This window comes from Balaenoptera borealis (genome assembly GCF_965194805.1).
Source record: "Balaenoptera borealis genome assembly, chromosome: 3".
NCBI lineage: Eukaryota > Metazoa > Chordata > Mammalia > Artiodactyla > Balaenopteridae > Balaenoptera > Balaenoptera borealis.
The window spans coordinates 164093760-164120094 of NC_138866.1; the positions used below are offsets into that span (position 1 = coordinate 164093760).

Below are 26335 nucleotides of genomic sequence, written 5' to 3' on the forward strand. Positions count from 1 at the left end.
TGCTGCTTTTTTTCTCTTCTTCCCTTATTTCTCATCTGTTGCATCCCTCACATTGGTTACCTTAGCCCCGTGCATACCCAGCAGTATTTCATGCTGTTTATTCCCAAGTTCAAAACCCCCATCTAAGGCACCAATCTAGGTCTTCCCGTAACCTTTTCAGTGCTTTGCCGAACATCTCTTTATATTTGGAAATCTCTAGAAATAGCTTTGCGTATATGGTCATCTTTTATTCAACTATATTTCTCTTCGAAGGCTACCCCTGACTTAAAAACAAAATCAGAGTGGGGGTGGAATGTCTTTATGTTATTCCTCAAAAAAGGGAAACTATTAAATAAAATGCACAGACATGCAGGAGTCAGCTCTTTGAATAATACAGTATAGTCACGGCACCGCCATACGCCAGTGGCATCCCTGTACGGACCAGGAGAGCTACTTACAGCATTTCCAGTGTTAATGCCCGGCTGCGTGTAACATTTTCATTTTCAGGTTCACTCTCTAGGCATCTGGTTGGTGTGCTTCATATGGGCATTATCTCGTGAAAATGCCACATTTCCTGACATTGGAACAAAGTTTCAGTGTAATTGCCTCTGGAAGACAGTCTCAGCTCTGCATTTACAGCTCAGTACCTTGCTCGTCTATGGCAAGGTCGGAAAAGCTGCAGGCATGTAAGAGAAGAAGAAAAAACATCTGTCCCCCAGGCTCATAGTGATTTGTGTATTTGGGCAAGGAGGCAAAATATCCAACTTATAGTTTGATGTTGCATTAATAGATTTAGCTGTGGGATGTCATCTGCTCAGGACAGAACAGAGTGCTACTTGCAGAGTGTTACTCTTTGGCTCCACAAATGGGCAGTATGTAGTTTCCAGTAGAATCATCCTTCTTGTTTTACTTTGTTCTCCAGACTCCTTTGTTAGTTTGATCTTGAGCAAGCAATTTACAAAGGAAAGAAACTTGAGGAACAAATTTACAGAAACGTTGATTAGTTTTTTTTTCTTAGAGCATCTTCTCATCCCTCTCTAACTGTGAGGCCTTCATAGGGATGTGCTGACTGGGGGGCCGGGGAGTTGAAAATACACTACACACCAAGGCTCCCTTGTTGATTTCTGTGTTGAAACCAAGGCAGCTTGATAGAACTTGAATTTGACTAAATCCAGACACTTAGCGTAACTGTCTGCATCCCCACAATGCAGTAGCCCAAGGTAATCTGCTTGTCAGGCACTTTCCTTTATGATCCCAGCAAGTCCCACATTCTGGAAGCAAATGTTGTATTTACCATAATCCACGAAAGGAAAAAAGCCCAGGCTAAAAATACGAAACAGAACAAATGTAAAACATTGCTGCCACTCCAGTCCTGTAATTGGTCCATAAATGAGTCTCCGGCATCTGTGTGGCAGAGATACTTTTATGTATCATTGAAAGAGCTGGCTGTGCTTCAGTTAGGTTTGCAAGGGCATCAGGATGCATAAGCGGCTCTGCAACACATTTTGTGCTGACCAAGCAAATAGTGGCAAGTTGTACATAGGACTCCCATGTTTGCAAACGCTGTTGCCTAGTGAGTGATTACATTTAATATGAGAATCAGGTGGAATTGTTCACCCAGAACCAGTTGGTGGGGTGGAAATATTAAAGGCTTGAATTGCTCGGGGAAATCTGTATTCTCAAATCAGTTACTGAAGGAGGGTGGGGATGCTGAGGCAGGAAGTAGAGAGAGGAAGTGAGCTGTGGGGAGATGCATGGTGACTGCAGAGAGAGGGTAGTAAACAGCGAACTCCCTTTAACCTAAAAGTGGAACAGCCACAGCTAAGCCAGGTAGAAGATCCAGGCAGGCCTCTATATAGTAAAAAGAAGTTGTTTATTTTTCTTTCTTCAGCATTTTTGTCGATATTAGTTAAGTTATACTGAGCATTCTGGGTGCTTGGGGTGTCATGGCTCTTATATACTGCTATTCACCTTGTATGAGAAACAGTTATTCCTTATTTATGCGTTTTTCCATTTTCCAGATATTACTTAAAAAATCAAAGAACAATGAGAAGGCACCTACACTCTTTCCACGCGTGGTTTAACACTTAAAACAGCTCACTCAATCCTCACAACAGCACACGGGCCTCATTGCGTTCATTCTCTAGCTGAAGGACTTGGGTAACTTGCCCAGCTAGAAGGCTGCAGAGCTGGGATTTGAACTTGAGTCTGGCTATCATCAAACCCTTCCTCTTTTCCATTGATTACCCTTCCTAGAAATGTTTTGTAGTATTTTATAGGCACTCAGGAAAACAATCAATTATGAATGAATGAATGATTCAGATAATGGCACCTTATTAAGTAGTGTTTTACATGCATTCATAGGGAGGAAACATTTTTGTTACAATCTAAACAAGGAACTTGGTTTGTTTTCCCTTTCCAATTTATTATTATCCCTTGTGTGGCCTGTGCATCTATCAGGCCACGAATGCATCCTTAGCCGGCCGAGGGAAACGAAGCACAGAGTGGATGGGAGAAGATGTCTGGCTCTGTGAACCACATTCCATTAGTCCCCGCCGGCCACGTGTTCATGTGCTCTGTCTGTCTCTGGATGGTTGCTCTTCACGTTCCTGAAGGAAGGAATCTTTCCTATCATTGACTAGGTCTTTTCAGGATTCTTTTCCTTCTGAGGCCAGAGGCACCTGATTCTCCATGTCAGTAGATAACTCATCTCCCTTTTACAGTCCACAGCCGCAACCCAAAGTGTCTTGATCCACGTAGTATTATCTTTTCCTGATCTCCCTGACATCGCTTAGGTGAAAAAAATAAAGTAAAGCAGTTTAGCAGCCAGCCCAAGGCCATGGCAATGAAGTCAGACCTAGATTGGATGTGTTTATTTAAAAGAAAAAGGTGGACCCAAAATGGTAAATGTAGCTTTACAAATTGGTATTCAGCTTTACAAAATGGTATTTCAGATTTATTAATGCCTTAATAAATGTTGCTAGAAGTCATTAGAGTTTAAGGTCAGTACCTGAACTAAGAGACAGATTACTGTATTCTAGTTGTTTATCCCATCCATCCCTCCCTCCATCCATCCATCCCTCCCTCCATCCCTCCCTCCCTCCCTCCATCCATCCCTCCCTCCCTCCATCCATCCCTCCCTCCCTCCCTCCATCCATCCATGCATCCACTGCTGATTCCTTGTATGCGCCAGGCTCATTGCTTAAGCACAGAGATGCTCTAGGGTGATGACCATAGGAATGAACAGGAGGTGATGGATTCAAGTGAAACGAATACTTGAGACTTTCAGGTTTTTGCTTTTGTGAAGGAATGATACCCCGGGGAGAGGAATCGCAACTTTTCATCTGCTCTTAGTGAGGAATCATCACGATGCCGACAGTAGTGGTACCGACAGAAAACTGTTGGCTGGCCAAGTCAGAAGGGTCGCAGTTTAGTTGATTGCTGAATGTTTAAAGAGCTCTCGTTTTGAGATTGTTAGCTTCAGAGGCAGAAGTAATTAAAAACCAATGCTACTTCCCTCCTTTTTTGTTTCTTTTAATATGATGGGCCCCAAGAGCTTCTGTAGTCATTAAAAAATAAAATGCTCATGCAAAGCTTGTCCCCATAAGCCTTTTTTGAGTGTGGCCCCCGTGCATACAAATCAGGATGTCTGTTAATTAAGTAGGGTAAGCCTGTTAGAACCATTGAGCTCGGTGTTTTGTAATCACGTGGCAAGAAACGTGAGGAAGTGCATTTCTCTTGTGTGGAGTGTCACTCTTAAGTTACAGAAACACATATAATCACTGTTTGCTGATTTTATTAGGAGGAAATTGCTCTGATTGTCCTTATCTCCATGGCATAGCTGGAGAGTTCAAGTTACTGCTTCACTTGAAAATTTATTTTTATGAACACCTGACCACAGTGCGTAAAACTGCCATGTAGAGTCATGCCCAGTGTCACACGTGGGGAGATGTCCTTCCTCCCAGCCGGAGAGTGGTCATGGTGGCAACCCTAGTGGCTTCTTTTCCTGTCAAGAGCCACACATCAGAAGGACGATTGGCCTGACAGTGTCAGAAATAGTGTACAGATGTTAGGTTCAAATAAATTTTACATTAAAGGAGGACTAGAGCTTAGCACCATGGGAGCTGCCAAAAAACACCTGTTCTTGTTTATTTGCGTAAGTTAAGCAGCAGTGAGACTAGACCTGGTATGGCAAGGACTTGGTTTATTGAGAGACTCCGGTGCTTTTCCTAAATGTTCATTGAGATCCCTTGTATTAAAACTAATAGAGTGAAAGGTATTCCCACCATCCCCAAGTCGATAGTTTTAGCATCAAAGAGAACCCTGTACCGTGATGCGTTGTGCTTCATTCAGATTTTGCCAAAGGTGGTCCTGGAACTCATTTACACAACATAGAACAGATGGAGTTGCTTTTGCTGACTGGTTAGAATAGGCAAAGTGTAAATATTAGAAGATAATTTTGCCCAATCTGCTTCTTTCTCCTGTCTTTAACCAACAGAAATATAAGGCTGTAAATAATTGAAGCTGAGACTCATCTAGCAGAAGAGACATACGTGAATTTTAATAAGAGTCTAGGACAGTTGATACTTTGGCTGGGTGGCAAAATGGTACACTGTTGATATCTTGGGTCAGAATAACATTGTGTCCTTCCTAATTCCTGAGATGCTTGGCTTCCTAAAATGGCCATCTTTATTTAGATTAAGGACCCATTTAGAGTAGTTTTAATAACGTATGGTTTCATACATAAGTGATTCCATAATTTATTTCACCCTTATTCTCTGTCAGGGTTTTGAATGTTGGTGTTAATTAAGAAAAGGGAAAAAAGGCAATATCTCCCTCCAGTCAGTGAAGCCAGTTGCCCTTGCTGTTAGCGATTGTTGTCTTAAAAACAACCCCGAAAACAGCCCTAGTAACCTGTCAATAATGACCAGTTAGTGAGTCAAAAACTGGCTTAGTAAATCTTATCATTCCAGGTTCACAGGTGAACTGACTCCTAGCGAGAACCCATTTATCACGAGTGACCCATTGACCAGAGGGAATCTTCTGCTGATTTCCAGTCCCTCCCACCCACAGCTAAATTATTAACCTGCGTATTAAGGAGATCCCCTGCGTCTTCATCAGCTGGTGCAGTTTGACTTTCCCGCACAGCTGAACCCACAGATCTTGAGGTTTTAGGGCACCTAGATGAAAATGCCCCAAGAACAAATTCTTTCTATAAATACAGTACACATGAGGATGAGCCCCGTGGCCAGACGACGTGGGATTTCCAGACACAGTGTCTGAAATGAACACCAAGGGTTTGAACTTGCTCAGTGTGGCTTCAGGACACCTCTGGCGTTCCTATTATTTCTGGATCTTTCCATGCTCTGCACTCACAGTCCCTGTGTGAGGGGGTGGGACGTTGCCAAGCTGTCCACTGACTTCACGATGCTTTGGGTTGCTAATGAAACCTCTGTGTGGAAGCCTCAAAAACAAGCTGCTGTCACAGCATGTGTGGGGTCGTAGGTACGTAATTAGGAAGTTTCCTCATCATCTTGCCCCCCCTCGCCATGTGAATACCCTCCGTCCTAAGGTGTCCATTCACTCAGGTGTATACTGTCTAGTCAGCGGATTTCCAAACAATTGCCTTTCTGCTGTTCAGTATATTCACAATACTGTGGACACACGAAACCTCACACAGTTCTGTTTCCCAGGGGAAATGTGATTTCCAGAATTGGTACCATATGACCCAGGGAGGGGAGCTAAAATTGTTTTCAGAGCTATTTGGGTGGTGGTTTTTAATATTTTTGTATCTTCCTGCCCTTGATGCATTTTTGAGTTTCAGTATCTGTATAGTGTTTCTATTTCGTTGTCGGTTTCAGTAAGATAAGACATAAATCTTTCCAAGTAGTCTTGCTTTCCCTCATTCCGCCTTATAGAAACAAACCAACCAACAGATTGTGATTTTCTAAGTAAACATGAAGCTAAAAGCAAGATCCCAGGTATCACACCTTCCATGGTTGTCATCTTTATTGTTGGGCACAGTTACTAACTCCGTGCATGTTTCCAGCGTAGTAAAGTGTGTCCATTTTCACATGAACATGAACCCTATCATCCCAGGTCCTAGAGGAACTTACTGTCCCTTCTGCATTGTTGGAAAAGCTTCTTTTATGGTCATATTTTAATGATTCCATTGATAAAGGAATTCCTCTTCAATTTAATTGGATTTGATTGCCTTATGCCATTGTCTATAAAAACAAACATACAACCCTAGAATCTAAAAGATACTTTTAATACTTTTCAAATCATGGTTGCCTTGCAGATCAGCCAAAGCTGAGCTGCCTAAATGTAGTCAAACCTCTCAACATTCAACAACAACAAGAAGAAAAACCTAGGTAGCAATTTGTTTTCAGCTTTCAGTTCTGAACTCCCTTTTAAAGCTGTGCCACACTCGAATTATCATCTCCTATTTATTTCCCGCGTATATAACGTCCTTCTCCTCAAGGAGCCTATTTAGCAAATATTGTCAATTCTGGAAAATTATGATTGTAATTTTGGTTGCCCCAGTTTAGAGCTGTCATTTTAAAATTGAAGAACTATCGTAATATGCTTTGTGTTGTTGTTATTAAAGATAACAGTAATTATATCAACAATTTAAAAATACCCACAATAATCATTGTAGGTGACTTTTCAACTTCTCTCTTTGACTCCCCAAGACCTTACAACAGTGATGTGAAGTTGTGAAAAGTTTTACCAGGGGAAAACGTAAATGAGGAGTCCTAATCATGAACCCTGACAGGGTAAGGATATTTAACTGATGAGACAAAGGCATGCTGTTTATAATCTGTTTCCATGACCACGGATGTTTCCTCACCCAGTTTTTAGTAACATAGTATTAGGATTTGATTTACAACTGAAAAGTTTTCGATCTCAAGTCCCACAGTCAAAGTTGAGTTATTAAATTTAAACCTCATGACTTTTCCCATATATCCCCTGGATTCAGAGGACCACTTTGGCCCTATTAAAGAATTATATTGCTAGTGTTTTGGGTTTTGTGTGCTTTTGAATTGTTTTTCCTTTCATATCTTTTCATATCATGGGTGGGACAACAGGGAAAGAAACCAGGGAGTATGAGAGTACGTCACAATATTATAGAGGTTTGTTGTTGTGGTTGATAGTTTTTGGCTTGTTTTGCATTATTTTGCCTTGAGGTAAGGATACATTAATTCCTTGCAGTGGAGTGAGGTAGAGAGGCTTCTGAGCTCTGGAATCCTGTATTAGCTTTACCACTCCTGCAGATGTACCGTGACAGATGCCCGGGGGACACTGTGTATGGGACCCCTGACTCAGAGAACCAGCTTGGCCACAAGAGAGCTGAAAGATCTTAGTGCCTTGTGAGCTAAGCTTTAACCTAAAGGGAGGCCTGAGGCTGTTTCTTCTGGACCAAACCCTGACTTGAATCTCTGGGTCTTCACATCCTCATGGTGAATTCAGTTAGGGAGGAAAGAACGTAGGGAAGCTCTTAGGAAACTCAGGATTGCCTTTCTTCTCAAAACCAGAGCATCTGGCTTAAGCCATTCCTGGATCTGCCATGCTAGATCTTGCAAAGCTGGGAATGGGGGGCAGCCCTAGGGCCTTCGGCACCAGCCATGTGGAGTTAAGGGAGCATTCCAAAGAGAAAAAGCAACCCTCTCTGGGGAAACAAGCACTTGTAGCTTCTTCAAAAGCTGCACCAAAAGTTCCTACCCTAGCACTATGGTCTAGTTATATCCTAGACCTTGGGTTTGACACCATTAATTTCCCTCCTGAAGAGAGGAGCTAGGAGAAGGGAGAGGAGTTACGAGTGGTTAAGGAGCGTGCTATGGAGTGAATGTTTCTCCGCCAAAATTCATACGTTGAAACCTATTGCCCAAGGCAGTGTTATTAAGTGGATGGGGCCTTTGGGGGGTGATGAGGTTATGAGGGTGGATCCCCCATGATGGAATTAGTGCCCTTATAGAAGAGACCCCAGAGAGCTCCCTCACCCCTTCCACCATGTGAGGCCAGAGGGAGAAGCGGCCATCTAGGAACTAGGAAGCAGGCTCTCATCACACTCCGAATCTGCCAGTACTTTTATCTTGGACTTCCAGCCTCCAGAACCGTGAAAAATAAATGTCTGGTGTTTATAAACCACCCACTATGTTGTATTTTTGTTATAGTGATCCAGACAAAGACAGGGTGGGTAGAAGAGGATTTCAGCAGCCAGCTGTTCCCAGTGCAGAGGTGTAGCAAAAAGCGTTGCCTCACCCCAGAAAAGCATAGTTGTGTAGTCACTTCAATAAGGACCAAACTTTGGACAGAAAAGAACATTGTGACACCTTATTCAAGACCTTGGATATTCGGTTGTATGAGCTACTAAACAATGAGAAATGTGAGGGCAGGGACAGTGTCTTACTCATCACTGTGTTCTGAGCACAGTGCCTGGCACTCGATGAACAGCGGTTCAATAAATGAACAAAAATATGGTGGAATGAATCAAATAATAATGGGCACTATGGCAGGGATTGTTCAGAGAGCATGAACTGTGAAGGAGAAGTTTATATGTACCGGTCTTTCTTGTGTCTTCCTGGAAAGACTTTGATTTGCAGAATTGTTACCCTTTTAACTTTTCAAGGTCCTTGAGGATGTTCATGAAGAAAACATACAACTTTTGTTCCATTCTTAAATCATCTTTTCCAAATAAAAGGAAACTTATTTTTCCTTCCGTTTCTTTTTATGGAATCTTACCTTGAACTGTGCTGTTGTTCACCATCTCACTGTGTCAATCTGTGTACTCGGAATGCATCCAACTTACATAAATCCGTAGTCGTCCTTTTTTTGTGTGATCTGACAGATACTTCCTGGTAAAGTTTCAGTGGCACATGTTTGGCTGTAGACTAGTCAAGGATAGTTCCGGATTGTGAATTCTAGCAATCCAATTATAGTTAAGCAGCAACCGAGGGAGGGGAGCCGGAGAGGGGGCTGCATCCATCCAGTTACCGTAAGGTTGGTTGTAACATACGTCTCTGAAGCTCACAGTCTGTCACCGTCAGACTTAGTGAGTTGAGCTCTTAGCTTCCAGAAACAAAAGGGATTACTTTAACCACATTATAAGAAAAAATTCTCTCCACTGCTGGATGAAGTAAGGCGTTTCTGGATGTCAGCTAAAGCATCATTGAGAGCCATGACTGGTGCCTCATCTTCCCAAGAAAGCAGTGGTTACTTTCTTTTTTCTTGTTCAAGTTGACCCACCAAACTTAAGCCACTCCAGAGGGGTCTCTCCCCGCTCTCTCTTAAATGTAGATAGATCGATATTTAATTTTTAATATTCTCTCCCAGGTTTTTTGACAGGTTATACATATGCTAATAGAAATAAGCTTATTATTTGAAGCGCGGAGCTGCTTGTCACCGAAGCTTCGTTAACACTGTTATCACTGCCTGACATTTATCTTATAATTTTCTAGAGCTGACTGTTGTGTCTCCATGGAAACCCAAATTGCAATTGAAACAAGTACGATAATAAAGGCATCCGCCGAGATTGACAGCAAGCAGAGCCTGGTTACGTTTTGTGATGGTTCCTTCAGTAGCTGCAGCTCGAGATAGAGATTCTGCACTTGGGGCGTTGAGAATTCACTCTCCCGAGTCCCGTGTCCCACCTGGTTCCGCGTAGACGGGCAAGTTTACCGTGACCTCCCTGGTTCTCGTGTTAGTAATTAAGTCGCTCATTTTGACTGTCATCCTCTCAAGGCGTTATGAATATTAGATGTAATATTAACCGTGATCCTCTTTGGATCCAAGAGGAAATTCTTGCTGGATGCTTTTGACACTGTGCAGTGTTGGCCAGGCCTTACGCTGGCACCTTGTGGTGCCCGAATGGATCACTTTCTGGACACGGGGGCAACGCCAGCTTTGTGTCATGTTTTCCCCCTTGATATCGAGGAACCTGTGCTCTTTTCAGTTCATGACTTCCCATCAGTTTGGTTGGTGCTTCAAAGCAAGGAGTCATGGAACTGGAGTGGGTCCAGAGTGAATTAATCTGAAATTAATTTGATTCTGAAAGACTCCATCTGGCTGTGTTTGGGAGAGCCAGTTAGACAGATATATAAACAAGTGATCATCTGTATTCATTGTGCCAGATGTAGTGTCAAAAAATGAAGAAATGGCTTTTAAAAAAAATCAGCTATGGGGAATTCTGGTATGATGATATTCAGCCTCGTGGAATAACAGCCTTTATAATTTTGCACATAATCCTATTTCTATTCTTATTTGTTTACGGGGTTAGAGCTGATGGTGTGTTTTTTTAGGGAATAAGCAAATTAAATGTCAAAGCCTATTTTAATTGGTGATTTAAGATGCTAAATGGAATTTATGACATGCTGAGAGAGAGAGAGAGAAGGCCTATAGATTTCCGAATCAGAATGTGGTGTTTGGTATTGATTTCATCTTAAGAAGTGATTTAGAGATTTAAAAACTAGCAAAGTGGAATGTCATTTGGACTTTGTCTTTTGAAATGGAGTTTTGTAGCATGACAAGCCAGCATGTTTGTCTCATAGAGAAACACACAAAGAGCTGACATGCATACAATTCTGGAGGTCATCTTCGAGTAATTACACAAACTTGGCAAAGTTCTTTTTCCATTGCTTTAAGCAGACTATCAGAGAGGCACATGTTTTGGATTGCTATCTAGGAATTTAGTGCAATCCCTCTAAAACCTGTCATCACCTTTTCTTATGTTGGGACAGAAAGATCTAAAAAATTCATGGTTAGTCCCGTGAATGATAACACAATCATCTATTACATGGGCCCTTTATTTCTCATTTTCAGACCTCAAGCATCATGTTCTGTGATGTCTTGAAGAGGAAGAATTAAAGTTGGCTGCTTGATCAGGGAACAAACATAATTTACTTTGGAAAAACCAACTCCCACAAGAGAAACGACTCATCTCTGCCCCAGTCCTCACCCACCTCTCTCACTTCTCCCAGCCAAAAAACAGGCAAATAAAAATCGAGCAGAACACTTAATAAAAATTAATACCCCCCCCTCAAAAGTCGAAGCATCTCAGCAAAATCAGTTGCTGCATGTGACGACAGCAAATTAGATGGTCCACAAATTTTGAGTTTTGATGCTCACAGCCGTGTTAAAATGAGAAAGTAAAATCTCAGCTACCTGGAGCCCCCCCAGGGAGGGGAGTCAGTCTGATTAGCTAAGTTTGTAGTAGAGTTGAAAGCTTATCTTTAAAGGCAGTGATTTTCTTTGTTCTTACTTGGAAGGAATTCTTCCTAACAATAAATTATATATTTCCTTGTGTTCTTAAACAGAATTTGTTGAGCATAATGTGACCCTGTAGATGAGACATGATAGTCGTTACACAAATTAATTATTCTGCTGGGCGGCTGTCCTTGGGAACTCCTGGAGAATGTAAGTCAGCCGCAGCTACCTACCAACATAAAACAAGAAATCTTTGAGTAAAGGATTGGGAAGCTCCCCCAAAGGGCTTAAGGGGCATAAACATCAGGCCAGAAACTTTGTGAAATACGTTTTGACTGCTCTGGTGTCCTTTTTTTCAAAAAAAACTTTCATTATTTTTGTTTTCTTTTTGGCCACGCCGCGCAGCATGCGGGATCTTAGACCCACTCCCCGTGCATTGGAAGCACCGAGTCTTAACCACTGGACCACCAGGGAGGTCCTACTGTCCTTTTTTTTTCTTTTTTTCGGTATTCTGTTTTTGGCATTTCACAATCATGAGTTGAAGGCATTATCAGAAAAAAAGAAGTACATCTGAACCTCATAAATGGCAAGTGCACAGAAATACACATCTTTGTTCACAAATGGATTCTGTTTTCTGATCTAAACTACGGTCATTAATATGACATAGTTAGTTCTTATTAACTGTCAGCTTTTGATTTTCCAGATCAGTGGAAGGAAACAGCAGCATTACTGATCTCCTCTGCATTTATCTTCCAACCTTCTACTGCTGGCTGCATCCCTGAGGCTGGCATTCAGTTTAAGTTGTATTCCTTGATTACACATCATTTATGACTGAGGAAGGTAGGCCAGAGGCAGGTTGAGGAAAGAGCAGCCTGAGATTAAATTTTGCCATTGATAAATGATGAAATGAATAATGAATGGACAGATGATCAATATTTAACGGAAGGATAGATAGAGTTCTGAATACGAGGCCAGCACAAAGGTCAGTGAAATCTTGGTCCTTTAGTCCAAAGTAGGAGAGCCCCCTGAATGGTTTTGCAATGATTTTATCATCAGAATAGTCAGAGTTAGGACAGTGCCTGCACCAGGACAAGTGGACCCAGTGGGCATTTCAGGGAAAACCGGCCTGACTCAGTAACTCGTTGGTTATAGGTGTATTGACCCCCAGATTCAATACAACAGTTCCAGACGGGATAACGTGGTTCTTTATGATCGTAGTGACGAATTGTGTAGTGTGTGATTTAATGTTGACAACTTTTAAGACTTCTCGCTGTATTAAATCTATTCATTCAGAAAATATGCGTTGTTGTTGTACTGAGACTGAATTCAAGGCACCGTGCTGGCCTTCTCTGAACGCCTTATTTAGAATTGTGCCCTGGCACCTAACCCTTCCCATCTCCCTTTCCTGCTTTATTTTTTCTCCATTGAAATGATCTCTTTCTAATCTCTTAGAAGATTTACTTAGTTTGCTCGTTTTATGCCTCGCTCTAGAATAGCAACTCCATGAAGGCAGCTTTACCTGATTTGATTCAGTGTTTTATCCCCAGCACCTTGAATGATGCCTGAATGGTGGGGTCACTTCAGGAATGCGTATTGAGGGAATGATTAAGACATCCCTGTCCTCAGGAATTTCACAGTCTCACCATGTGCCGAACTGGGGGCTCAGTTAATGACAGTTTCCGTAGGTTCAACAGCCAGAGAAGGGGTGGGGTGCAGGCCAGCAATCACTCTGTTGTGTGCGTGTTCTGTGCAAGACATTATTCCTGGTCGTGGATCTGGGGTGGAGCAGGGGGCAGTTTGAGGCAGTAAGAAAAACAGGGAAGTTGACCGTGAAACCCAGCTGGAGGAAAGGGAGACAGGAAGAGGTTATTTGTAAAGGTGCTGAGATCCAGGTGGCGCCACAGCCTTCTGCCAGCTGTCGCTGGAGAGGGTCAGGTGGGAGGGTTGATCAGACGAGACCAAGGAGAGTGAGTGAGTGACAGGAATGCTGGAGGGGGGTGACCACAGAGGAGTTAGTCCAGAGGCCAGGGTGAAAAGCGGAGCTGGAAGGGCTTCATGGACGGAATGGGCGTCCAGCTGATGGCCTTGGGAGCAGAGGTGGGACCCTGGGCTGTCCCTCGAGCTCAAGGGTCAGCAGTGCGGGTGACGGCCATCCAGCCATGGGTCCGCGTGGCACTCTCTCCAGGTGGCTCAGGTCCCCTGTCTCGAATGTATGCTCCGCGGGATGGGAGACACCTGTGGCCACTTTCTCTCCAGGCCCAGCTCCCTTGCTGCGGTGGTTTTCGTTCAGTCTCACTGCCAGCTCAGGGATAGCTTATCATCCTGTGGCTCTGATTATTGCAGATTCCATTGGCAAATTGGACCACGAGGATGTAGCGTGGTTCACGATGCTGAATGTCTGTCCCTGTGGCCAGATGAATCCCTTCTGGCTGGCTGACGGCGGGCCCGTGTATACTGCTCTCTTCTGGGCCTTAGTGTTCTGTGGTTTGATTCTATATTGTACATACGGCTGACTCTGATCAGTGGCTACTAGTGGCTTAAGGGCATAAATTACATATGTTTCAACTCTCTCTCCTTCAAACCCAGCACCGTGGGACTTCCCTGGTGGCACAGTGGTTAAGAATCCGCCTGCCAATTCAGGGGACACGGGTTCGAGCCCTAGTCCAGGAAGATCCCACATGCTGCGGAGCGAGTAAGCCCGTGCGCCACAACTACTGAGCCTGCCCTCTAGAGCCCATGAGCCACAACTACTGAGCCCACATGCTGCAACTACTGAAGCCCATGCGCCTAGAGCCCGTGCTCCGCAACAAGAGAAGCCACTGCAATGAGAAGGCCACGCACCACAATGAAGAGTAGCCCCCGCTCGCCGCAACTAGAGAAAGCCCGCACGCAGCAACGAAGACCCAACGCAGCTCCCCCCCCAAAATAATAATAATAATAAATTAAATTTAAAAATCTTAAAAAAAAACCCAGCACCGTGCCTGACAAAAGGCAGGTCCTCAGTACCTGAGTAAGAAACGGGCTTTGTGTGCAAATAACCCTTGGGGGCGGGGCGGGGGCAGGAGTAGGGGTTGAAATCCCACAAAGGTGAACCATCCACTTTCACTACCAGTATTTCTTCAGTGAATGGAGAGTGTTGTGAATCCGCCCTGATTGCTTTCTTTCTCTTGCATAAGTAGGTCGAGGCAAAATATTGTAGCCAGCGGTAGAAGCAGGAGTTATTTGCCTTGAAAAGCACAGTTGCTAAAGCCCAGGTGCAGGGTACCAGGAGCTGTGTTGTCACTCTCAACATACATCCCTCGTTTTCATCACTCGCTGCCGGAACGTGAATAGGGGAGAGACATTTTAGGTAAAAATTAGTGTTCGGTTTGGGAAGTTTGGACCACTATTGAGTTGTCCCTCACACCCGTCTTCATTTCATAATGATTCACGGGTTCAGTTACTTAACGGAGGCCAAGCCAGTGTCTTCTCCGTCATCCAGAGGGCCAGTTGCAAGTGCTTGCCCAAGCAAACTGGTGAATTCTGCAGCATTTAGTGGTGGGCAGGAGAATCAGCCTGGGGGCACCTAGAAGGGGTGTGCGCCCCGAGCGAGTGCACCCCCTCCCTGGCCACAGTTGACTCATCTGTGCAGTGGGGGCAGGAGTGCTGATCTCAGCCCTCGGAGTGGGAGGATTAATTAACGTGTGCTCCAGCAGCACTTGGAAAAGGTGAGGCCTGATACAAATCTGCGTGATGATTATTTCCCTGTTGCCATTTCTAAAAGCTCATCTAAAGAACTCTCCCGTACAAATACCTTCTGCTCTGCAGTCCACGGGACTATTTCTGATAAATCACAGAAGGAAATGAGTTCCCTGGGCGGGGGCTGTCCGGAGCTGATGCCTGACTGCCTTCCCAGCGAGGGCTGTGTGTGTCCAGCCTTCAGGTACCCCCTGGATGCCTCCACGTTGACTTCTTTGGGGGGGTTTTCTAGCTTTCTGCTTTTTACTCGCAGTCAAGTTGAGATAAGCTAATAAGGTTTCCCCTCTAGTTGGCGAGTCCAGACACCCGTGTTGTGAGGCCTTTTCTGCAGGAATGAATTCCTACGAATCAGGGCTACATTTTACCCCGGTAATCGAATGGATAACTTTTAGACCTGCATCCAAATGCAATCCTGCGTTAACTTCAGCCGTCCAGTGGAATGCCCGTCACAAATGTGTGCTTTCCTAGTCATCTGTGAATGAAATAGATGTGCTATCCATTCTTAATAAATTCTATTTCTTTTCAAATTTTGTCAAAGCCCAGGGATGAAGATGTTACATGTGTGCGTACTTACAGGAAACTTGAACTTTTCTTCAGAGGAGCACAAACTAATTTATTTACAACTTGACCATTTGGAGAAAGGCTTTGCCTCCTTCAGCAACTTAGGGTATTATTTGATCCATTTAATCTTCTGTGAATTCACCAGCTGATCTGCAGAAGTCTCACCTCCAAGTTTGAGGGCCCCGTCCTGTTACCATTCTATAACTGGTGGAGACATGACTCACAAAACTTTGGCTGCATGTGAGAAGTTATATCCATACCTTCCAGGTAAATACAGGAATGGCCTTGGTTTCATCATCTGATTGCTGAGTAAACTGATATCCGGAGAGTTTTGTTAGGTCTACCAGAATCTAACACCAGGATCCCGCCGATGGAGATGCACCTGTATCGGTGCAGTGCAGAGGTGCCGTGTTGAAAGGCAGGCACAGGAGATAGAGGTGTTCTTCATGGTGACCCCGAAGTGGTGTGTTTTCAAAGGGAGCTGCAGTTCCCAGAGCTCGAGGTTGGATGACAGCCAGTGCCTCTTCTTAAATGGAGAGGGTTAGGTTTAGAGTAGAAGGTTGCAGCTCCGGAGCAGGGCCCCTCTCTGATCCCCAGAGAGTAGTGGAGGGACAAAGAGCTGATGCTGTAGCCCTCGCACCACGTTGCCAATCGTCAAGGAGAGAATTCTGTTCTTAAATAGTAAGCAACAACAACAGGGACAGTGTAGAAGGCTGTTAACGTTACTGAATTTCACACCATCCCGCCTCCCGCCCCCAGGCCCATCGCCAGGTTCTTCCTGCTTGTGCCTCACACAGCTCAGCCTTGGAGAGTTTCCTGCGATCGCCACACAAGCCTGTTTCTTCATGGGCTATTACTTAAGTACACGGGATATTAAAAAATGGTCCCCGGACCCTTTGAAAGAGTGGCCTGTCTGCTGACTGCAGTTAAGATGCTGGGAAGAATTGGCGCAAACTGAGAGAGGGGCTGCTCCGGCAGCAGCCCTGAGCGACCAGCCACTCAGCCACTCACAGAATTAGAGGAACTAACAACCAGATGGGAACTGTTGAGTCTCTTTGTTTTACAAGTGAGGAAACTGAGGTACAGAGTGATTACATGATTAGCCTGGGATCCCACATTTAATTTAATGCTGAGCCAAGACGAGAACCCAGGCCAGCCAGCCCACTGCCCACTGACTAGCTCTCGGCTGACTCAAGCGTTGGTGTCATTTTCCTGGCCCTTCATTTCTATTTTCCCAAAACAACTATCTGATGAAATGTTCTGGTAAATCTCAACTCCTATTTGTCTTTAAAACAGACAAACAAACAAAAAACACTACTTACATTTGCATTTAGAGCTATTTAAGTTTAAATTAATTAAAGTAAAATAAAACTTAAAGTTCTGTCTCTCAGTTGCCCTAACTTCATTTCGAGTGTGTAGTAGCCACATATAACTTGTGGCTACCATGTTGGTTTGCGCAGGTTGTAGAACATTCCCACTATTGCACACAGTTGGCAGTACTGATGCAGGGTATTCCAAGGACCAAAGTAAGATGGATTAAAAAAGTATGGGAGTAATAAGATTATTGGTAACTACCAAGGAGATTAGCTATCTTTTATTCAAAATTTTTGCCAGACAAGGCATCTTTTTGTGTTGTTTTCAGGTTTGTGTATCTTCTGAAGGTGGCATTTTATGTCCTTTTTTTTCAACTTTTATAAAATTACTTGTAGCCACTTGGCATTTCTCATACCCATTTTGTAAGTTTGGTATTCTTCCTTTTGTATAGATAAGGGAGATGGAGTTGTAATGCAGAAGGTTGCTGTCCAATGAGCAAGATAGAAGAATAGAAGTATCAATTCTTTTGTTTGCATTCTCCAAAAAGAAACCTGCATTCACTGGACCTCGTAAAAGCTTGTGTCCTGGAAATAATAACAATAATAAGAATACATTGAATCAATTACTGTAATTTCTGGAACATTTTGCTGCTTAGAGGAACCTCAGAAGATTTTGCATATCCTCTGTTGGTCTAGTTCTCTTTACTCGAAAATAGAGTAGGGAAGTAGGTCAGTGCCAGTGCTGAAAGCAAAGAGTAAGCACCATCATTTTTCTCCCCCAACATCATTATATTTTCGTCTTGGCTCTGAGACTAATACCACCAGTGCCCGCTGGCTTAGTGCTCTCTAACTCGTGGTCCAATTCCATATGGCATCTGTCCTGGAGGAGCCTGATAGTTGGCACTTTGCCAAGAGCAAAAGCGGAATTGGCGTCCAGGATAGTATTGTAGTTTGTAGGTGAGGTGCCAGCAGAGAGGTATGGCTTGTGTCTCGGGCCTGCCAATGGCCACTGAGTCCAAGGGAAACATCACCCTAGAGAAACCCAGTTCATGGAATATTAAGCAGTAACCATTGGCCTTTATTTCATACTGTGTCCAGATTCTGCAGACACTTCTTCTTAGGGGTGTGACATGGAGAAAGTCACTTTACTTCTGTGAATCTCGATTGCTTCATTTCCAAAACGGGGATAATAATTTCGTCTTCTTGGAGCTGTTGTGATGCCGTGTGTCCTGTACCTGGCAAAGTTTTCTGGCAAAGAGTAGGCTCTCAATAAATATTTGAATTTGAACCTAATTCCTGCACTGTCCTGGAGGCTGTGCGGGGAGGGGAGCTAGTCTAATTTTCTAAGCCCGAGATCAGATTCCAGTAAATAGAAGATCTTACTGAGAGTTTTACTGAGAGTTAGGGTATCTATTCCCATAATTACGCCTCTGTGTAGATCGAATTGGTTTGCTGTGGCCTCTGGCAAGTACCTCGAAAGGTTTAACTGTTAGACACATGATTTCTGGCTTCCTTAGAAGTGTCAGCACTTGCAGCCCCATGAGGACAAAAGAAGTCAGTAAGTCTCTGGTAGAAATGAGTATCAGCTGGGAAGAAAGTTGGGAGTCCAAAGAAGGAGGAGCTCTCACACATTAGAACAAAGTTACCCAGGCTGCTGCAATACCGTCAGCATCCAGGGCATGGGATTCAGCAGCACAGGGGTCATCAATGGGGTAGGACCATTGATGCTTTGATCTGGAAGATGTGCTATTGTTGTTGTTTATTTGGCTGTACCGGGTCTTTGTTGTGGCATGCAGGCTCTTTTAGTTGCAGCATGCGGGATGATCTAGTTCCCTGACCAGGGATCAAACCCTGGCCCCCTGCATTGGGAGCGTGGAATCTTAACCACTGGACCACCAGGGAAGTCCCAGATGTGTTATTTTGAATTTGTGTAACAACTAGACATAGTTGGATTTACTTAAGGGACTGCATGCTCTTAGCATTTGATGCAAATCTTTGGAACATTTGTTTGCAAAATGGGCAGGTATTTGGGAAAGGAGGCAGATATGGATGAGAGGTGCTCATCGATGTGATCCGGTGGGAACAGAGAGGGAGGCGGTCAGTGGAGATGGAGACACGTTATATGATTATGGAGAAAATGTGGGTTGTAAGGTAGCCTTCACGGACTCTTAAGTTCAGTACTTTGCACCCTAATTCCAACACACAAGAAGGAAAGATGCGTATATGTGTTCCTAATAGTGACGCCTGTTACTTGGCAGCGTGATTCCAGGGAACCAGCAGGCCTTGCTCTTGGCCTTGACTTCTCATAGATTTACCATAAGCTGTTCACTCTCAGCCCAAAGCAGACCTGATACAATACGTGGCCACATGATGGTTTAGAAATGTTCCGTGCTCTGGAGCCCATTGGGTCCAGGTTCGAATTCTACTTCTACAATGTATAAGCCGGTAATCTTAGAAAAGGAATTTATTGGGCTTCCCTGGTGGCGCAGTGGTTGAGAATCTGCCTGCCAATGCAGGGGACGCGGGTTCGAGCCCTGGTCTGGGAAGATCCCACATGCCGCGGAGCAACTCGGCCCGTGAGCCACAATTACTGAGCCTGCACGTCTGGAGCCTGTGCTCGGCAACAAGAGGCTGCGATAGTGAGAGGCCCGCGCACCGCGATGAAGAGTGGCCCCCGCTTGCCACAACTAGAGAAAGCCCTCGCACAGAAACGAAGACCCAACAAAGCCATACATACATACATACATACATACATAAAAAGAATGTAAGCAGACAAGAATAACATTAAAAAAATAAAAAATAAAAAAATAAAAAAAAAAGAAAAGGAATTTATTTATTAGACGTTTGCATCTGGAAAATAATACTTTCTCACAGAGATGTGATAAGGATTAGAAATAATGTATGTAAAGCACCTAGCATGGTATCTGGCATATAAGTGCTCACTGAAAGATGCCTATTATTATTATTACTTAGGATATGAATTGTGTTTGAGTCCATACTATGAAAAAATTTGGATTGAAAAGTAGAGTTGTGATAGTCACTCATTTGTAGTGCATCACAAGTGCACAGAAAAGATGAACAGCGGAAGCAGCTAACACTTATTGGACACTTCCCCGGGGCCACGTCCTGTACAAAGCACATGACTATATGAGGTGGAGCCCGTTTGTTACCATTTTACAGATGAAGAGTCTGAGGCCCAGGGCAGCACAGTTAGGAAGTGGTAGTGCCAGGATTCAGACCCTCAGCCCCAACACTGCTCTGCCTCAGGGTACAAGAGATCTAAAGGCACCTGTGAAGGATGGCTGCGGGGGGGGGGGGGTGGGGGGGGCAGGGATTATAAACACATACTCACCAACATAAGGACCAAAGGGCGTAAACCCTCTTTGCAGCGCCCCTTCCTTTATGCACCTCGGTGAGTGTGTGTTTTTTGAGAAAGTAAAAATGGCCCCTCATTTGGAGACCCATGAATGCTTGCTCTAGATATTTGGACCATTGTGCTGCTGCCTGACGCCTCCGTTGTATGAACCGTGCTTTGTGCAGGCGAGATGCAGGAGCCCCATTTTTTGAACTTCCGCTCTCTGTTAGCTGGGACCTGTGGCAACGCCTTCCTCTTTTCATTCTAGCTGCTTGTCAACAGCGGTAACCACAAGCCCTTCCTGTCCCAGAAATAAGTCTTGCCACACTGTCAGCGAGCTGTGAATGCTACATTCTGTTCCGCGTGGGCCTTTGCCACCTCCACCCTGCCCGAGCCGGCTCCACGGGGTTAAAGTGTTTATTGAATTCCCAGAGGGCGATTTGAAAAGCAGTAGAGGTGCACAGGAACAAGATAAATGCTCGCACTCTAATCTAAGCAGGCATTGCGTTACACCTAAGTTGTTGAAGGAAGATTTTGTGCTCAGCATTGTATTCGGCAGAACATTTTTTTATAACAATAAGGTTGATTCGAGAAAGCTCTGAAAGTGCTTCAAGTTAGTCTGATTGTTTATCTCAAGGATAAAAAAACAGAGTGGTAAATTGGGGAATAAGAAGTAGAAATTGAAGCCAGGACCTAGTGAAGAGTATTTGCCATCATTTTCCTCTCGGGATAAAATTGAATTCAGGATTTCTCCTTTCCATAGGTTTTATTGTTTGTTTGTTAGCCATCAGTGTCTTACCCCCCCCCCACCAAGGGCTCAGAACTAGCCTAGTTTCACAGAAAATTTAAGGTGCTCTGATGGGTTTTGATTGAAATAAGGAAGCCTGCTTAAGATCTTTGAAAACCTTCTTGCTGTTACCTGAGACTACAGTGAAGTGACCATTTGCAGTGAAGTTTTAGTCCGTGGGGCCCTTTCTTTCTGCCTTCTGGGCTGGAGGCTGGGGGTTGAGAGACAGTCGTGGACAAGGCTGTGTAGGTTCTACGTCTGCTGTGTTTAAGTGCATTTTACTGTATTTTCACAGGCTGGGAATCAAGAGCACGGTACTGCAGATGAATGCTGCTTAAGGCATTCAGCCTTTCGCCGGGCAGAGTAGGTGGGTTTAGGGTGCATTAGTCGGCGGGGTACGTGGGGGAGACAGAGGGTATGTGGTTTTGCTTTACTATGTACTGCAGCTCAAATGAGGGGGGAGCGGAATCCAAGTAAAACATAAATACTTCATCATCCTTTTACATGATGGTGACTGGAATTGCACGTTCTAAACAAGCATTGTCTCTTTCAAATAAGGGTTTCGGGAAACAGCGTTAAGGAGGATTGATATGTAAAAGCTTATGGTCTTGCTCTTTGTATCCGCCCCAAATATTTACTGAAGCTAGGAGAAGAAAAGGCAGACTTTTCTCTCCCAAACGTGTGGCTCCTCTTTTCTCTCCCAAACGTGTGGTTGTTTAGAACTCAAGTGCAACATCTGGATGTCAGATATACGGAGAGCAATTTACGGAGTGTGAAAGATTTGAAGTATTCAGTGTCCTTTAGCGGGAACTCAACTTTCTGGGACTGCTTTTTTTTTTTTTTCCCTCCCGGCACAAAGCAGGCAATTCTGAGATCGCCTTTGCCTCTCTGAATTAAACCCTTTGTGCCCGGGTCCCATAAACAACGTGCTTTTTAAATGGGAGCCCCCTCCCCGCCCGGGCCCTTTTCTCCAGCGTGGGCAGCCAATCGGCTGCACCCAGCCGCATTGCTGGAGCACTTTCCCTTCTGAGCAGCAACAACGTACTAATCTGATGCACACATGGCTGCGTCGCGCGCTCTGCAAATTCATCCCCAGCGTCTTGCATTAGTCATCTGACGGGCTGCCGAGTGTTTCATTTTCTTTTCCTGTGACTTTATTATTACCACCTCTCTCCTCTCTTCCAAAAACCTCCCAAAAGGGGTGGAAGGGTGGGAAAGGCAGCGGAAATCCAGCCCCGCCTTTCTTTCCACGGGAGAGCCAGTGTGGGGCTGATAACGCTCTGGATGCTTGATGGCAGCCTAGCCAAGCGAGACCTGCTCGTAACTTGCAGCTGCCTCCCGAGCCGGGTTTCAAGATGTCCACGCCCCCGGTGACAGCCGGCAGGGCGCCGCCCGGGGTCGGGCGGCGATACTGAACAAGCAGCCTGCAGTGAGAGCTCTCGCCGCTGCCGCCGAGGAGCAACCTAATGGTGCCTGTGCTTTGTTTTAGTTCATCACGTTTCCACGACTCATTAGGCACTTTGCCCCGTGCTCCTCTTCCTCCTCCTTCCGCCTCCCCGCCCCCACCCCCACCCCCGATTTTCTGTCTTCCTGTCCCTCACCCTGCAGCCCTAACTCTGGCTCCCGCTTCCCTCTTTGACAGTAACGGCACAGCCAACAAGATGAACGGCGCTTTGGATCACTCAGACCAACCAGACCCAGATGCCATTAAGATGTTTGTCGGACAGATCCCCCGGTCCTGGTCGGAAAAGGAGCTGAAAGAACTTTTTGAGCCTTACGGAGCTGTCTACCAGATCAACGTCCTCCGGGACCGGAGTCAGAACCCTCCCCAGAGTAAAGGTACAGATAGTGGGGCGCGCGCGCGCGGTCAGGGGCGCGCAGGGCGCCTGGGCGTCCCGGGAATCGCGGGAGGGAGGAGGGCGAGGGAGAGCCGCTAGCTACCCCAGTGCCCCGCGGCCAGCCGGGCTCCTCCCCGCGACCCCCGCCCGCCTGCTTCCCGGACAGGTGGACCAGACGGCCTGGGATGCGGGGAGGGAGAAGCCGAGCGGGGGCGGCGCGGCCGCGCCTCCGTCCAGGCGCGTGATTCCTCCCTGAGGTCACTTTCTAGGCAGTGGCTTGCCTCTCTGAGGAACAGAGCTCTTTCTACCCCTACCTTTCTGTTACTGCCCATGTAATTACAGCTGCATTTCACTTTTCCATAGGCTGTGGGGATCTTGAAGTACCTTATAAACAGTGATAATCACTGGTGTAACGAATAAAGGGTACACTTTTAGCAGGGACATTAATTCTTGGGGTCTGGATGGAGATCATTAAGTGAAGTGTGCCTTTGGGGGGCGGGAAGTAGCACCCTAGTGGCCTGAAATAGTTAGCACACCTTCAAAAATGCTTCTGGTTTACGCCCTTAGCAGTGGTAAGATTCACGTGTACAATCTGGTGGCTGTGACTGCCTCCATTTTAAGATGAGAGTGATTCTGGGGGGGGGGGGGGTACAGTTATTAAAAAAGAGGCCGGAAACCTCTGTCCAGGTTGAAGCTTCTGGGTATTGGAGTCACCCTTTGTACGCCCTTTGTAGACTTCAGTTAAGATATCTCCTCTGCCTCTACCATTTGGTCTGTGTTCATGTTTTAACCTCGCTTTAGTAATTTTGTTCTTTCTCTGGTCTTGATCTCTTGGTTTTCGTACCCAGGGCTCCTCCATCTCTTTGTGGGTCTCACAGTTGCTGTTTCTCTGCCCCTTGGTATTTCTGTCTGGCCTGTTATTTTATTTCTCTGTTGCCTCTCACAAGAGCTCCTGCAAGCTCATTGTTTGGCTTGTACACACACTTGAGTTGAGCATCTGAACATCAGCCCATACTACTCTCTGAGCCTCTTCTTTACTGTCAAGGTGAAGGGCTAGGACTAAGTCATTGTTAAAACTCTGATGTTCTCTGACTCTGAGAAACGTTGGTCCATTTCTTGTTCCCTGTAGTTACTGAGCTCTGATAGTACTTTTTGGAACCTTTTAAGAAATTTGAAAACCCCTAGATCATATCTGTTTTATAAAGGTGAACAGACATGCCTATGTTTATAGGACTCTCCTTTTCTATCTCAAAACCTATCATGTAACACCAAGAGTGTTTTCAAAAGAATATATATATAAGGATTTTGTCATCACAGACTTGACTGTCCCATAATTTGAAAAATGGAAAATTAAATATTTAAAAATCAAGAGGATTAAAAACATCACAAATTAGGGCAATGCTGGGACTCTTTATTGATCATATTCCTTAGCTATTTACCTACGTGTTTCCCAAATGGAGAAGACTAGAACTGGTTTTAATACTTTCAGAGTATCCAAAGGCAGTATAATGAATGGGCTGAAGCTCAGGACTGAGCAAAGAAGGGCCTTCCCACCATCTAGAATGGCACCCACAGAAAACTAGGCCAGAGGCAGTAAACCATTGCTTGAGAGCAGTAACCACAGTTCATCCTTGACTAGGAAAACGTGCCTGCAAATTTCAGTTTATTCAGCATTTTTCAAAATGACTTCTGACATCATGATCGAAGCTCATTTATTGTTACGATGCCTTGTTACGTGCATTTTAGCTTTTGATTACACGTGTCCTACTTTAGCCAAAAAGACCTTTCTCTGAGTCAAGTAAATGCTTATGCCTGGCCTAGTTCTTCTACCATTTGCTCTCTTTTCTCCGATGTTCCTCTGATCAGTATCTTTACCAGGCCATATTTGTGACTCTGTATTTTAACTCCATTCACTAGATCTTATAACTAACTTCATTTAAACAGTTTGCATCAGCTCAGAGTCTTGGAGGGAAAGGGAAGCCTTGTGAGGGAATTTACTTTTTTTGAGCCCATGCTGCGTACCAGGCTCTAGGTTAGGAGCATTGCATAGTTATCTCATTTAATTCTTACTGGAATTCTGGAAGTAGATGGTATTAGTATCGTTTTGCAGATGAGAAAACTGAGGGTCACAAAAAGTTAAGAGATATAGCCCAGTTCACCCAGCTAGTAAGCGGCAGAGTAGAAATTTGAGCCCGGTTCATCTGTCTTCATGGGCTACTCCATCTCGCCTCTCAGGGAGATGAGGCCAAAACCTGCCTTGGTCTGCTTTATTTCAGGGTTGGGTCAGGCCTTCTCCTTTCCCTAAGAGTTCCCCAAGTGAAAGGAAGGAATTTCACCCTTCAAGAACAGGGTTGATCTTGCTTCTGTCTTTGTCCTTAGTTTTTATACCCCTGGGTCAAGATTGTACATCACTCCAGCTCACGGTATCATGGGATGGAAGTTACAGATGAAATCATTCAAATCTTACCTTTGGAAATATAGGTCAATTCCCATTACTGTGAACTCCAAGTCTCACATCAAATATTGCTTGAAGTACATGGGCTGTCAGCCAAAGCTTGAAAGGGTTTTTGTTATACAGACATCTCTGTTGTAACGGTGTTTGTTGTGATGGGATTTGAGCTGTATAATGACATTCCTCTCGGAGGATTACAGCCCTTAGCCGCTTACATGTAGAGATCAAACACCACCACCTTTCTTTATACTGAGACCTATGTGTGCCATACGTTATTTGCCTGTTCGTAGATAAGATACGACCCCACGTTTACGTTGGTTCTGACTATCAACTGAGTAAAATTATCCTGTTTTCCCAGGGCTGATGTCAGAGCCTCAGAAATTAGAAATTTGGAGGCTCTCTCTAAACATGGTTTAAATTATCTAAGGCTTTTAGGATGGCCTTGATTCGTTGCCTTACTGACATCAGTGGTTCCAAGGAAAGAGACAAAATCAGGCTATTACCTAATCCAGGTGAATTAGGTTTTTCCTGTCACTTTGCATTTGATGTTCTGTTTAATCTTGAGGCATAAAAACTTTGTTCTGTTTTTGAAAGTATCCTTTAAGAATTAGAGTTTAAGCTATCTGTTTCTTCTCTCACATAAATACATGTGTTGATCAAGCAGCCTCAGCAGCTCTGGGGAACCTGGCTCAGTAAACCATCCCACCGCCGAGGACCTAGGGAAAGCATGTTTTATTTAGTGGTTATTGGTCAAGTCTAGATAGGAATATATAGTAGTTAAGAGCATGGCTTTTGAAGTCAGCAAGGCTTGATTCAATTTCTAGCTGTACCACTTGCTACATGTTGGCCTTGGGCACATTACTTAATCTCCCCTGAAAATGGAGACAGCCCTCATAGGGCTGCTGAGATGGTGAAATCACGTGCTTTGCACAGAACTGACTGTGGTAGGAGCTCGCTATGGTGGCGGTGGTTATTACAGTTATTATTATTATCACTGCCCCCAAGAACTTGAAATCTAATAGGGACAATGAGGTAAATATATACACAGGTAACTATAATATAAAAGAACATGAGATAAGAGTAAGCAAGAAAGAGATGAGCATATTT

The 26335-nt window shown here is 44.6% G+C and overlaps 1 protein-coding gene across 12 annotated transcripts in view; it reads left to right on the forward strand.

Annotated features, from left to right (window-relative positions):
- CELF2 (CUGBP Elav-like family member 2) overlaps positions 1 to 26335 on the forward strand; it is a 525599-nt gene that overhangs the window by 333597 nt on the left and 165667 nt on the right. For 10 of the 12 annotated variants that reach the window (XM_082385485.1, XM_082385484.1, XM_082385487.1 and 7 more), the window contains one exon: positions 22581 to 22777. In XM_082385485.1, the coding sequence (XP_082241611.1) occupies positions 22581 to 22777 (197 nt within the window). Of the gene's footprint in view, positions 1 to 22008; positions 22408 to 22580; positions 22778 to 26335 lie in introns of those variants that run through there. The other 2 variants (XM_082385479.1, XM_082385480.1) reach the window with 2 other exon arrangements.